The sequence below is a fragment of the Uloborus diversus genome, chromosome 9 (assembly GCF_026930045.1).
Source record: "Uloborus diversus isolate 005 chromosome 9, Udiv.v.3.1, whole genome shotgun sequence".
In the NCBI taxonomy this organism is placed as follows: domain Eukaryota; kingdom Metazoa; phylum Arthropoda; class Arachnida; order Araneae; family Uloboridae; genus Uloborus; species Uloborus diversus.
Genome location: NC_072739.1, coordinates 54,319,376 through 54,334,310, shown reverse-complemented (window position 1 = coordinate 54,334,310; position 14,935 = coordinate 54,319,376). Strand labels below are relative to the sequence as shown.

General features: G+C 33.0%; 1 protein-coding gene across 1 annotated transcript in view; it reads left to right on the top strand.

The window, feature by feature from the left end:
- LOC129230222 (ribosome biogenesis protein SPATA5-like) overlaps window positions 1–14,935 on the top strand; it is a 172,994-nt gene that overhangs the window by 97,563 nt on the left and 60,496 nt on the right. Inside the window, exon 9 of the mRNA XM_054864624.1 lies at window positions 1,028–1,180. Coding sequence (XP_054720599.1) covers window positions 1,028–1,180 — 153 coding nt within the window. The remainder of the gene's footprint in view (window positions 1–1,027; window positions 1,181–14,935) is intronic.

Here is a 14,935-nt window from a genome sequence, read left to right as displayed (position 1 = left end):
TAGAATTTGAGGGGATAAAGGGTTTCGTGGAGAAGTTTTCCTCACATTCGTTGGGCAGAGGGCATTTTGTCGATGAAGGATCTTGTACTTGGGAAAATTCACAGAACTGAATTAGTGAGGCATTGAAATCTCTCAAAGAAAGTCAGACAAAAATGACCTAATAAGCAATGGTGGTATTGGATAAATGACCATATATCCGATAATCCATAACATGGAATAACTATTCAATGAGTCATGATTTTAGAAAAGTGACCTTATATGTGGGGTGACCTTATGTGTGGGTGTCCTTATATCAAGGTCTGACTCTATATCTTTATGCTCAAATTTATTACAGCTAGTTTTTAAATTTGAAATTAATAATACTAAAACAAATTTTCAAAAACCAAATGTAATAAATTTAACTTGAATCAACTGTGCTAACTCAATTAAATACTTACTCTGATTCATTGTTAAAAGATGATTAGAACTGAAAGAATTCTTTATTTTAAAGTTTTTTGGAGATGTTTTGTTTTTATGAAAATAAAAAGCTATTAATCTATATTCGAATTTTAAAAAATGTTGATAGCAGTAGCACTTTTATTTACAAAGGTTTTGAAATTTAGCATCTGTAGTAATTTTTTTCAAATTTATTTCTTTTTTTTTTTTTTTTGGAATAGAATCTTGTTCCAATGTGAAACAAACTTAAATAGTAAAAAAAAAAACTCGAAAAAATTATTTATCTGAGCTGATTGGCTTGACTATATACTGAAATTTCTTCAATACAACGTGATCAAAATTAATTATGAATGAATCATTCTTCCTATAGGAGGACTTCATCACAAGTTTCAATTTAGCTTAATATAATATGCTTCGTTTACTTCTATAGTTGGGGCAAGCCTAACCCAGCAGCATCGCAATGCTTTGATTACAATCTGCGTAGCCTTCACACTTCACAATGCTGTCAGTTTGAATTTGCCCCAATTATAGTTTTCAATACCATCATATTTAAAAGACAATCAAACAATTTATTTTCTTTTTTCCTCCTTAGATAACAGATTTATGTAGAGAAGCAGCGATGTCCGTCATTAAAGATGATGTTACATCATTGACTTCATTAGTTACAATGGACCATTTTCATTTAGCGTTACAATCCGTACTTCCCAGGACAACAAAAGAAACAATAGAATTTTATGAAAATTATGCAAATAAATTTATTATAAATTGATGCTAATTTTATTTTGCAATCACGACAAATGATTTTATCTTTGTACATTTCTTTCTCAAAAAATATTTCAGCATTTCCTTTTGTCTAAAATTTGAGTGCAATGTTTAAACAAACTCTATACCCATAATTCTTTTAAGACTAAGTTCTGTGGGAGGAAGAGAGTTTTATAATAACTTATTTTAAAGGTACTTACATGCACTTTAATTACATGGATTATCCGTGGAATAGGGTTGCAGGGTAATCGTGAATAGCCAAATTCATGGATAATTTGCAAAGTAAGTAAAAAATGAAACTAGTCTAATAGCTTTAGATAGATCAATAACATTTGTGCATGTAAAAGCCTGTGGATAATCCGCCCGTGGATAATCGAAAGTTTACTCTGTAATTTAATTATTTTCAAGAAGAAACTTTTTCACAAAATTTTAGGTTTCGAATATGTCCTTTAAAATTTTTGGAAAAAATATGATCTTAAATGTATTTTAATGAATATGTCCAACATTTTTCAGAGTGGGACTATGAATGACTCAGCAGTTACGGCAAATAATGTGGGAAAATTTTTGCAGTTTTTGTAAAACTTAGCTTTCAAATGCTATAGCTCATGTTTTATGAAAGCAACAGAGTTTTATAATTGCTCATTTTAAAGAGAATTACATTAACTTTAGTTTATAACTTGAATAATTTTCAATAAAAAAAGTTTTCCATAATTTTTAAAATCTAAAACTTAAAAAAAATTTGAGTCAGTGTCCTATTATTTTTTTAAATACTGCTTGATTTTTAATGCATATATTTATAAAAATGTTAAAAAATTTTCTGGAACCATGAAGGGTTCAGCAGTTACTGAAAAGTTTTAGCAAAAATTTTAGTAATGTATCCTACATTATTTGCTGTAACTGAGGATCCTTTCATTGCGAGCCATTTTAGAGTGAGAAATCTAAAATTCTCTGTATTCATTAAAGTACAATAAAAATCGTGTTTTTTTCCAAAATTTTTAAATCACACTACCTTTAAAAAATTTTGAACTTGACATTGTATGAAAAAAAAAATCAACAATTATTCAAGTTACATAAACAAATTAAATTAATGCGAACATAATTGTCTTTAAACTGAGCTATCATACAACTAATACTAGCTCCAATAGAACTTTAGTTATAGCATTTTAAAACACTGCTGTCTAGTAAAAAAAAAAAACTTTTTAACGCATTACAAAAATTACTAATGATACAAAAATGATAAATTTAAAAATATATATATATGAAAAAATTTAAGACAGAATGGTGTGAGCCATTGGCGTGAAATGGCCCTAAATAGCTTTAAAATGTGACCCATAAAAAGGCTATATAAAGGACCTATTTTTTAATCTGCTGGAAGAGTGGGAACCCAGTTATATTCTTACAATCTTTAATATTCTTTCAGTGTTGTCTGATTAATACATATCCCTTTTCCATTCATATTTTCAATTTATGCTACCTCTAGCCCATCTTTACCATCCAGAAGCTAAATTACGCATTATTTAAAAGATTTTGTTTATGTCAAAAATTTTACAAAAAAGCTATTTTTAAAATTAAAAATATACAAATAATAAAAGATATGGTTAATCAAGTTGGAATTAAAACAAATTCTATCAATCTATTATTGTTCTAGTTCGCCAAACATAAATAATTTTTAAAAGCAAATAAAACATTGTTAAAACACAAATGCACAGGAACACTGCATTCGTGTGTTTCTGCATCACAAGGAATGTCCTTTTCAGTGCATAAAATGTGAGCTAATGAATGTAAAGACATGCGAAAAAAAATCCGACTTTTATCCGATGTCTTTAACTCTATAAGCTCGCATTTTATACATTGAAAAAGGCATTCCTTGTAACACCAAAACGCATCTGCAGTGTTCCTGCACATTTATGCTTGCAAACATTGTTTATTTTTTAAGAAAAGATATTTTTATATTTTTTTTGAATGATTTTTGCTTGTAACAAAAATTAATTTAATAATATATGAAAATTTCATATTTTCTATACTTTTTTGCTCCATTTTTAATAAATAAGTTTTCTTAATTTTGGGTATACTAAAATAAAGATTAACTCCATTGAAGCATAATAAACTTCATTATTTTCAAAATTTAAATTTGACTTGAAAATTTCTCACTAGATGGCAGTACACCTATAAATTGTTCATCCAATGAACAACATAGAACAGTTTCATTATTTTTTCAGAAATAAGAAGTAGCTTCAAATTGTCATATTGATAAGAATTAACATATCCAGAATTCATCAAACAACTTCTTCTGAAATTTTAGCATAAAGAAGTTGCAAATGACAAGAAAGGTAAGTTGATATTTTTTTATAAATTATTTTATTTTAATTTTTATTATTATATGCAACTAAAAAATACTTCTGGAATACATGAGTTGCGTTTTATCTCATTTTTAAACAAGGTTTTGTGATTTCAATAGTGTTTGTGAAAAATAAAAATAAAATAATAATAAAAAATGATTGAAATCATTTATGATTCTTGTTTAAGGGCAAACTGCAAAATAGTAATTATAATAAATACGTGTTTCCTTACACAGAAACTTCTTTTTCTATTCTTTTCTATTCCATAAAAAAAGGTTTTTTCTTTATTATTTTGTCCTTTTTCACGATGAATTTAAGAAACGTTTCTGCTATGAAGCTATTTAGTAAAACTAGGAACTGAAAATATGATACTTCTGTTTGCTCTTTTTTTACTTACTGTCTCAAATTATTACTCTTTTCAAAATAAAATGTAGATGAGCGATTTAAAAATTATGTGAAGCTGTTTGAAGTGCAAAAAATGCCAAACTTTTTAAAGTGCAAAAGAAATCAAACAATAGTTTGACTAAAATATAGCCAAACATCATTCTGGCTAATGCTTTTGAATTTTTTCTGCCCAAATGTGATCAAAATTAGCAAAATCGGCTAATGTTAACCAAACCTAGCAACTCTGCAGTAAGTAAAGCTGGTTGAGGCCTGTTTTTGAAAATAGGGGGGTTTGAGAAGCAGCATTTAAAGATTCTGATTGGCTGATAGCTTTGAGATCATTGTCGGGGAGATGCAAATGGATACCCTAAATTCGTAGCATCGGTATTCCACGCCACGATTTTTTTCTATGAGATAATTATTCCTTAAGGCAGGGGTTCTCAAAATTTTCCAACTTGCGGCACGCTATAAAGTTTTTTATTAATTTCAAAGCTCCCGAGTTTATCTTTATTGTTTGTACATATCGAAATTCCTTCCGGGATTTGGAAGCCATATATTACCAATATGGCAACAATACTTACTTTGCTGGTAAAACTGTACAAGTTTTATGTACGGAAAGAAATGTTCTATGTACGGAATTTCTGTATTGCGGCAGATATCAAGTCTAAAGCCTAGTTCTTATTTCACTCGTTTTAACATGTCACGATCAATCTTAGAAAATGAGGTTGGGATATTTTGGTGTTAATCTTGCAAATCATGTGACCTATGAGGCACAAATTCACAATCTTTGATATTTCACTACAAAAAAAAAAAAAAAAATGTTTGGAAATAGGTCCAGGGGGCACAGAAGAATGGGATTGTTGTAATCAGAATCTTTGCAAATCCAATGACTAGGAAGCACATTATTAAGGAAACTAAATAGTTGCCCATCAAGGCACGTCCTTAATGGTCCCATCAGCCCAAGAAATTGAAAAAAAAAACCAGCATTAAGACTTATTAACGTTGCAAATACCCTGCTCGACATTGAAAATGTAACACCTACAAGGAGTGTTCAGAAATTTATGCGAATTTTAGAGTAGACCTACATCACTGAGTTATGTAAATGATGTGAATTGTGCAACTCTCTGACGCACGTGAAGTAAGATATAAGGGAAGGAACTTGCAGAATGGGCAATATTCGTGTCGTTATTTCTGACTGGAGAATTTTCAAAGAAATTTTGTTCTTCTCTTGGAGGATATGTGTAACACGAGAATGCCAGGCCGCCGTCAGCGAAGGCACTTCCAGCAGATAGACGATTTTACGAGGGGTATGGTGATCGGACTGAGAAGGGGAGGTTGGTCCGTACGTCAAATCGCAGCTGATACCCACATGGATGCGAGCACAGAGCATCGGATGTGCCGAAGATGGTTGGAATAACGAAATGTGGCAAGATTGAGGGGTGCAGGGGCAGCCAGAGTGATGTCAGAACGCGTAGATCGACGCATCCACCAACAAGCTGTAGCAGACCCACAAGTCACTGGTTCCTCGATTCTGCAGCAGGTGCAAGATACCGTGAATGTTCCCGTGTCAACCAGAACCATTTCCCGTCGTTTGGTCGCACGTGGTCTGCAATCACGGCGTCCGCTAAGAAGACTGCCATTGACCCCACAACATAGACAGCAACGTTTAGTATGGTGCCGGACTAGAGCGACGTGGATGGCAGAATGGCGAAATATCATGTTCTCAGATGAATCCTGCTTCTGTTTATCCAGTGATAGTCGCTGCAGTCGTGTGTGGCGTCGACGTGGAGACAGATCTAATACGGCAGCAAATGTGGAAATGTCTCACCGAACAACATGACATAATGGTTCGGGCCGCAATTGTGTACAATTCCATATCACCTCTAGTTCGTATTCAAGGCACTATGACAGCCCAACGATACTTGTATAATGTGCTGCGGCCAGTGGCAATCTTTTACCTTCAAGGGCTATCTAATGCAATTTTTCAGAAGGATAACGCCCGACCACACAGTGCTCGTATCTGCCAACATGCTCTCCAAGGCACACAGATGCTTCCCTGGCCACCATACTCTCCTGATATGTCACCAATTGAACATGTGTGGGATTTGATTGGACACCGTTTGCAGACTCTGTCCCTTCCTCGTTCGAAAGACGAACTGTGGCAAATGGTTGAAAGGAAATGGAGAGCCATCCCTCTGGACACCATTCGCACCCTTATTGACTCTATGCTTAGACGTGTTTCTTCGTGTAACGCTGTCCGCGGTGGTCCTACATCCTACTGAGCCGATGCCGTTCTCGCTTTGTATTCTGCCTATCATTTTGAAATTTAGATCATTCATTATTCCTTGCTGTCTCTTTTTTTCTAAATTTCATCACTTTCTGACCACTCCTTCTTGGTGCTGCATTTTCAATGTCGAGCAGAGTATACACTGCTGGCGTCTGTTGAAGGGCCCTACAGATTTTGTTACAGGGGGGCTCAGAATTTATAGATCTGGGCCTTGTGGCAGTTGAAAACAATAAAAGCCACCCCCACAGAAGAGACCTGTCATGTATGGGAAGGGGGGCACGGAGTCAATTGCCCTCCCCCCCCCCATACACCCATGGGATTTTGAAAAATTAACATTTTTAGATGTAATTGAGCATGGCTTTTGTTGCTTTTCGACAAAATTTGCAGTGAGCCCCCCTACTGGACGAATTCAAAATGAGGGGTTTGCACTGCATCCTACCCCAACTTCCCTATCTCGATGAGCCGCTGTGTTGACCAGTTGGTTCTTCTGTCTAACGGAAATTAAATTTTCTGAGATAAAAATATAAATTCGCACAAACAGTCGCTATGGCATTTTTTGTGGTAAAACACTTTTAATAAACATTTAATGAATTTTTATAAAACTTAAAATAAGCAAGTAGTACTTATAATACTTTTAAATCAACAGGTAAAACATTGAGAAATATTCTAGAAATCATCACAACACATAGATTAATATTAAACGATTTTAGTTTTAAACGTATGATTTGCAATTATATCCTTTACAGACTATTTTTAATGCATGACATTATATGTATTTTACCCTTTTCCTTATTTAAATAATAACCAAAGGTATCAGCGCTCTCTGCGTTTCGAAATCTAGCTCATTTGTTCATAAATACATACAGTTGGCTCTCTGTTTAACGACTTTAAATGGACCACAAAAAATCGTCCTTAAGTAGAATACGTCCTTAAATAGAATGCTTTTAACACTGTAGTGGACCATCTGGGACCGTGAAAAGTCGTCGTTAAATAGAGAAAGTCGCCCTGTAAAATTATCATAATGTGGCTTACGTCCTTCTGGCTTAGGTACAGATTTTTTGTCGGTCTAGAATTTTTTGGAACGACAAAGCACTAATGAGTACGATGGAGTGTGAGAAAGCAGTGGGGTGGAGTCCCCTAGTTATTTATGAATTACATATCCGTTACTGAATTAAACTGTATTTTTCGAAAGGTGTTACCTATTTATGATCAACTAATTTATGAAATAACTTTGATATCGTTTATTTTTCACTTTAACGGTTCATACTAAGTGCCTTGCCTCCATTATTTTATATACTGATAGATGGCAGCACCATCACCGGAACAGTTAATGATAATTTAGAACTAGTTCAGGAGCTAATAGCTACCTGGTGCTAGCACCCCCAGAGGTATCGTTTCACTTGGAGGACATTGAGACCACGAGCATATTTAACGTCGCTCAGTCCCCTTTAATGACGACGGTGGGTCTTCGACCATCGAGGTTCGAACTCAGGACCCTCCGGCCCCGAATCCGACGCACTACCGATCAGGCTACCACGGCCCACTTGTCTAGTTTTTTCACGAAATAGTTTTTTCGTTAATTTACTGGTACAGCGCATCCGAACAAGGCTCTTGAGCCCCAAAAAAAAACCTATTTGGGACTATGGCAACACTATATTTCTTTTTATTTTTTGGCAATACCTTGTTCTGTTCCGAAATCCGAACCACACAGAAGACATCAACAGTGCAAGCGTGGGCAACTGGGAATCAGCTTTGTCAGAATTTTCCTCTTAGTTTTGTATTTTTATATCTAAAGTTCACCGATAACTGTTACGCTGAACTTGATCCTTATCATGGTATTTAAAGTCTTCACTTTACGCATAGTACTTCGTAATCGTTAAAGGTGTCAAAATCTTATAACCTTTTAACTACTTGACGAAAGTTGTCGCGCAACTGCTGCAAGCGGCACGTGAGACCGATCATTCGAAATAGGGTAGATTTTCAAATTAAATGCATTTAGTTTTCATTGTGTCATTTAATTCATTTAAATACATTTTTAAATATTTTTTAATACATAGGTAAGTTCAAAAAAAAAAAAAAACGTGATAAAAATTACTGTGTTACAGTAGCAACATTATTTAAATGGGTATGGCCTTTGTAAAAGCACATAAAGTGTTTTCGCATTGACTTCTTTAACAAATTTTATGTCATAAATACAAAAAGGGCATACCTTCTAAAATTGTGAGCTGCAATCGTTGCACATAGTTTCGAGCATTGAAGGCTGATTGGGTCGTTGCAATCAATGCATTTATACGCGTTTTTTCGTTTTTTACTTGGAGGGCATCTTCTGCATGTTTTTCTGGTTTCTAATTTATCCTCTTTATTGCTATAGCGGTTGCTTTCATTGTTATATTCTTCCCCAAAGATTCTTAGCATTGTAGGCTTCATATCTCTAGGTAGATGGAAAGAACTCTTTCTGCGCTTCAAATGGATTTGCAGTAGCTGATTTGCCAATGCGAGCATTAAATTTTCTCTTCATTTTTGTTGCATTTTTATAGGATCGAAATAAGGGCGATTCAATCGTCACCTATGGGACATTTGCACGCACATTTTGCTTATAGATTGTACTTTTAAAGGTATAGTATGCAAAAAAAATTGAAAACTAATGATATTTCTATGAACTATGCATGAATCTTTAGTTTTTAGAACTGATAGATTTTCAAAAAGGATGAAAGCATTTTATTTATGCTCATTCAATCAAGTGTCACGTATGGGACAGAGCTGAAATATTAAATGTTAGATTTTTAAACTGAAAGCAAAAATTCAGCTAATTGAAATAAATTATTAAATGGGTGTATTTTTTTCAAAAAATGTATATATCTGTAAATGATTTGCAGTAGTTTCTTTTATGTTACACATAGTTTTATGTTGGTGGTAATTTTTTTAACATTGCACGTGATTGTCACGTATGGGACATTTATAACAATCGAACGATGTCCCATACGTGACAGTATATAAAAAAACAACTTATAACTTAATTTATAGCCCAATACAAGCCTGCAATAGTTAGAGCTATGAAATATTATGTAGTTTTAACAATAAAAAATATTTTTGGAGCAAAATGATAAAATTAAACTTGTAAAGTATACATTTCAGAGAATTTATTCATGAATTAATCAAATACTATAATGGCATGAACATTTTAAAAAATACATCTTATTTGTTTCATTGAATTTAAATTGTCCTCGGTTATTGACAATCACTGGTGGAGAAATTTTCTTAACAATTTCCTGTGTTTCATATATTATGCAGTCGGGAGGAGCGGGCCATTTATACATCCCCGATGTCCCCTTCGCTTCATGCATGACAGATATTCGAATCTTGTGAGGACTTTCTATGTGAATTATTTCTCCTGGGTATGCTTTATTATCAAACATAACCACCACCCAGTCCCCACAACATAGATGGAAATTTTTAACTATCCTTTTCATCACAGATTATTCTATCTGTGTCACTAGCAGTAAACTTGCACACAATTTTTCCTTCTTTCCACTGTATGACATGATATTGTTTGATCCCAGGAACATTTGTTACTACAGCCCATGGCTTTGCTGTTTCTATTTCATTTTTTATCTGTTCTTCAGACAAAAAGAATACTTTAGTACTTTTGACTAAAGTATTTGCTAATTCTGCAAAATCTTTAGCTGACTGAACTATTAGTCCATTTTGTGCCATCATTTTTTGCCTTACTAAACGTTTCACATTTCCTCCGATGCCATCCACTACACCTTTTCCGTGTGAGGTGGCAAAATATTTCCAAAGGAAACATTTGTCATATTTTTGGTCTAACAAAGATAGGAACTTTACCATAAACTTGTTTTTGAATTCCGAAGAAGGTCCATCACTCCATATTATTTCTTTCTGCGGAATATTAGTGGAATAATCTTTTGCAAATACTTCATTATATAATAATTGAATACGTGAAAAATTGTGTCCTTGTCTTTGGTATTTGAATCCGAGCACACTATATATGTTTTGCATTCATTTCTGTAAAATGCTGCTGTAAATAGAAGAACAGTAGCTCTGCTCCACAGTGCACTCTGAATTTCATTTTGGTACGCACATGAAAAAGACATTGCAAAGTCTACTTGCAGTACTCTCGCTGTAGGATCCTTCTTATCCTTGTTGGATTCTCTTGATATTAACATGCTTCATCATGTTTGGAAGATCTTCTAGCATTTTCTCATGCAATGCGCCGGCACAGGTTTCCGTAGTTATTAATTGAATTTTGTTGTCGATTTTTTTTTCCCAAGCTCTCCAAACCACATTTGTAGCAGGATCCAAAGGTCTTAGCACCAATTGGCCATTTTGGCATAAGGGGCATTCGTTCTTCCAGCATTTGGAATTCAAACTTGCATCACATAAGCAGTTTTCCCAAAATGAATTTGAATAATCGTAATTTAAGGATTTCAGTCTAAGCTTAAAATTTTCATGAATTTTGCACTTGCACTGTTCCGAAGGTGTATTTTTCATAAGAAGGACATTTTTTGGTCTTAAGCTGCAAAACTTTGAAAAGCATATATCAAATTTTGGATTTTCTTCTTTAAATACAAAATAAGCTTCCTTTAAAAACATAGTTAAATATTGCTTTTGCAAAACTTTCTTTTCTCCTCCTTCCCATACACAAACGGGCGGATCTAGAGGGGGGCCAAGGGGGCCATGGCCCCTCCCAAAGCCTTGTGATTGTAGGAATATTTTTAAGAAAAAAAAATATTATGAAAAGATAACAAAATTTAACACATGCGTTTTACTGAAAAAGAAGTATAGGCCTTAATTGGGAGATAAATTATATTCCTATCCTCAAAACAAAACTTTTATTTCCAAAATTTTTCTCCATCTTTTACATCATTTCTTGATTCCAACTACAGACACTTGGGCAATCTCTAAATGCTGCTGTTCTCAGAGTATACCTATTGTTCACAAGACAAAAGAGAGGCTTTAATTTCGAAACTAGGGAGAGAACCCCCTTTTCCCATGCCCTTTCACAAATGCCTTGATATGTAGCAAAAAATTGCATTTTAAGTCTTTTATTTGGAAAAAATGTCAACGGAAACTAGCATATCTACACTTACTTGCTTATCTAGCTATATCTACACTTAACTCGCCTAAAAGCAACTTAAATGACATTTTTTGGGACTTCAATTACAAACGGGCTTTGATATGACCCCCTAGTTTATATCGTGATGATAGCTTTAAAAGGAGGTTTTTGGAGGAGCTCACGAATCTTTCATCCCTTTTTAAAATATGCATAAATATAGTTAAAAATCGAATTTTTCGAGCCTTAAAAACAAAATATTTCCAGGAAGGAAGGAAGGATTCTAAGCATCTTCACACTTTCTTTAATGTAAGCAAACATTACTTAAAGATACATTTTTAGGCTGGACAGCTGAAGAGCTAGAGAGGAGCACTCCTCCTGTTTTAACTTCTCAATGTATAATGACAGAATATTTTGGTTTCTAAGCTTTATTTTCAAAAAGTATTTTGGGGCCAACGCCCGAAATCTGACCTTTCTCCGTACATCATCAAAAATAGACAAACTGCGTTTTTAGTTTCCTAATTTTCAAAAATTACTCGGAAATCTAAATTTTTAAACGTTTTCGAGGGAGATTCCTAAATCCACCCAAATTGAGTTTTCAAAACTTCATTTTAATTAAATTTCTGGGGAGTTTGGAGATTGTTCAAAAATTTCGGATGGCCCTTCCCAAAACAATCGGCTGGATCCGCCACTGTACACAAATGCTGTCTTTCATTCCAGGACAGGTGTATACTATATCAGGTCTAAAAAAAATTCAATTACCTCAGAATAATTTGAATTGTTTTGTTTTGATTCTGTCCCTTGTATTTTTTTACCACCCAAATTCACTCCAACTCTTTTTGCTAATCCTTCGACAACAACAGCTTTTTTTCGTGGGGATTTAGGAAGTGCTCTCATAGTTTTAATTACTGCTTTGCTGAAGGTTTGTGGAGACTTGTAAGGGGGAGAAATAGCATCTGGAGCAATAGGAACTACTTTTTCCTTAGCTCGCTGAATTCGTTTTGTCACGTTCAAATCTTCGCAGCTTTTGCCTTTTTTCTTCAGTCATTTCCTTCTTCTTCTGAAGTCTTAAATCACAAAGTCTTTTGTTTTCTTCTGTCCGAAAATTTTGATTTTCGTCTTTCCTACGCTCCCTCATTTTTTTCATTCTTTTTGCACTTGTAGTTTTTTTCTTTGAATGTGACTAATCCATTGTAATTGACCTGAAATATAATGATTGAACTTAATTGTATGGCCCAATCTAATAGAAATACAGAATATATTGTCCAAAAGTGTTGTTCAAAACATGCATAAATTCTGTTGAAATTGTTTTGATTTATTGATTTAAATTTATTTATTATGAGGCTCTATAAATTTTTAAACATATAATAGTCAGTAGAAAATCCAATTTTTATAACTTGAGTCATCAATATCTTATCGTGTTCTAGTTGCATTCTGAGCTAAAACTTTCAATAATTCTGCAATTAATTAAGTTTGAATATAACTTGTGTATGCAATAACATTTTTTAGCATATATTTACAAATTTGGTTTAGAGAAACAAAAAGTTAATTGTTATTTAGTGTTCTATGAAGATCCCCGTTCTGAGTGTCACGTATGGGACAAAAAAGTAATCTGTGAAATTTCTTATACAAGTAAAAGTTATACAAATTAAATTTTTTATTCTAAGAAGCATAACCAAACTGTGTTTAAAAATGAAATAGTTAAGCAAAATAACATTTTCCTGAGTTGTAATTCAAAAGTTAGTTATTTTTCTGTCACGTATGGGACATCCATACTATGTATTTTAAATTATTTTTTTGATGCATCTTTAATATTACCAAGGTTTTTAAAGAATGTGGAAAGAAATGAGAGATACTTACTGATATTAATTTTGCCAGGTTAATTAGTTGAAATAAAATTTGATAGCTCAAAGGTAGGCTTGAAGAAATCAACATCAGATGCACATGGTGACTCTCTCAGAAGTCAACTTTAGCTCATTGTTGCCACTCAAAAAAGAGAAATTTCTTGAAAAAACATTGAAATTCAGTTAATTGGAGACCTTAACTGCTAAGTAATGTAAAATATATTGTGAAGAAAAAAAATATTTTTTTCCTTTATCTGTTACCATTTTTCATGGAATCGCCCATAATATAAATGGATAATTCCATGCAAAGGTCAACCTTAAGCCCAATTTTAAAATTTTAATTTAAATATTTTTTATTGTTACCATTTCAAAGAAAAAGGTTGAAATGGAATGAAAATATGACAATACTTTGTTATATGTATTTTTAATGTTTTTACACCCCCCTCTTTTATCCAGTAAGAAAGGAAAAGTGTAGTTAAGTAATTTTGAAACTAATTTTGCTGCTCTCTTAAGCAATGAAATTCCAACATTTTTTCCTTCTTTGATTTATATGTTGTAGAGTAACTCTTTATCTTTAATTATGATAAGAAAATTTATTTAAAAAAAGTTATTATATTTCCTATAACCCCTAAATGTAATCATAGAATGCATGTCATAGTCAGTCACAAAAAACTTGAGTTTTTAGTTTTTTACAAAATGTATTGGTTGAATGTGCACAAGGTTCTTATTTCTCTTTATTTACACTAAAATGATGACTTAAGAGAAAATTTGGAGAAAAACTTAGATATCTAAGGAAGAAGAAAAGGATTTAAAATTTGTCATGTCTGTCACACTAGTCATGCAATAGAGGAAACGACAAAAGAAAGTTGAAAGTTTCTACTAGTGATGGTATATCTAGTCAAGCTCCAGGTCTTAGAGTTCTGCATTATTAGGAATAACAGTGGAAAAATGAAAATGCAGAAAATGTACTTACAAATTACAATCAGTGAAGCATATCAGCTTTTTAAAGAAGAATATCCCTTACTTAAGATTGGATTTTCAAAGTTTGCGAGTTAAAGACCAAAACATGTTTACTTAAGATCAGATACACCTAATAATATGTGTTTATGTATCTACCACGAAAATATTCAGTTACTCTTAGCTTCATCAGTATTGCTACCAAACACATCAACAGAATTAATAAAACTTATAGTTTGCAATGAATGTAAAGATTTACAATTATGTATAAGTTTTGTAGAAAACTTTGATGAAGATCAACTTGGAATAGAAGTCTCTTACAAACTGGATAAAGTCTGATGCTGAAATCCTTGTAAGAAGCAAATGCTCAGATCTTTTATGTGTCTTGAACCTGTTAGAAAAACAGCTGAAATATTCCTTGTGGCATGTTTATGTGAAACGTATAAAAGCTAAAGCCTTCAAAACTTGAAGGAAAATCTACCTTATGGTACACTTTTAATCCAAGTGGATTTTAGTGAAAATTTTTGCCATGCATATCAGGATGAAATTCAGTCTGCACACTGGCAGAACACTTCATCTACATTATATACGACGATGGTGCTTTACTGTCAAAATGAGAATGCTACAGAAGTTAGTGCTGAGTCTTACGTAGTCATATCAGATTATTTACAACATGATAAGTATGCAGTTATTGTTTTCAATAATGTAGTCATTGAGAAATTTATGAAAAACCATCCAGAGTTTAAAATAATGAAATTAGAGTTTCAATCTGATGAAACTGCTCAGCACTTCAAACAAAAATATACAATGTACTCCATGACTACAAATTAACTTCCAACAGCCTGGCATTTCT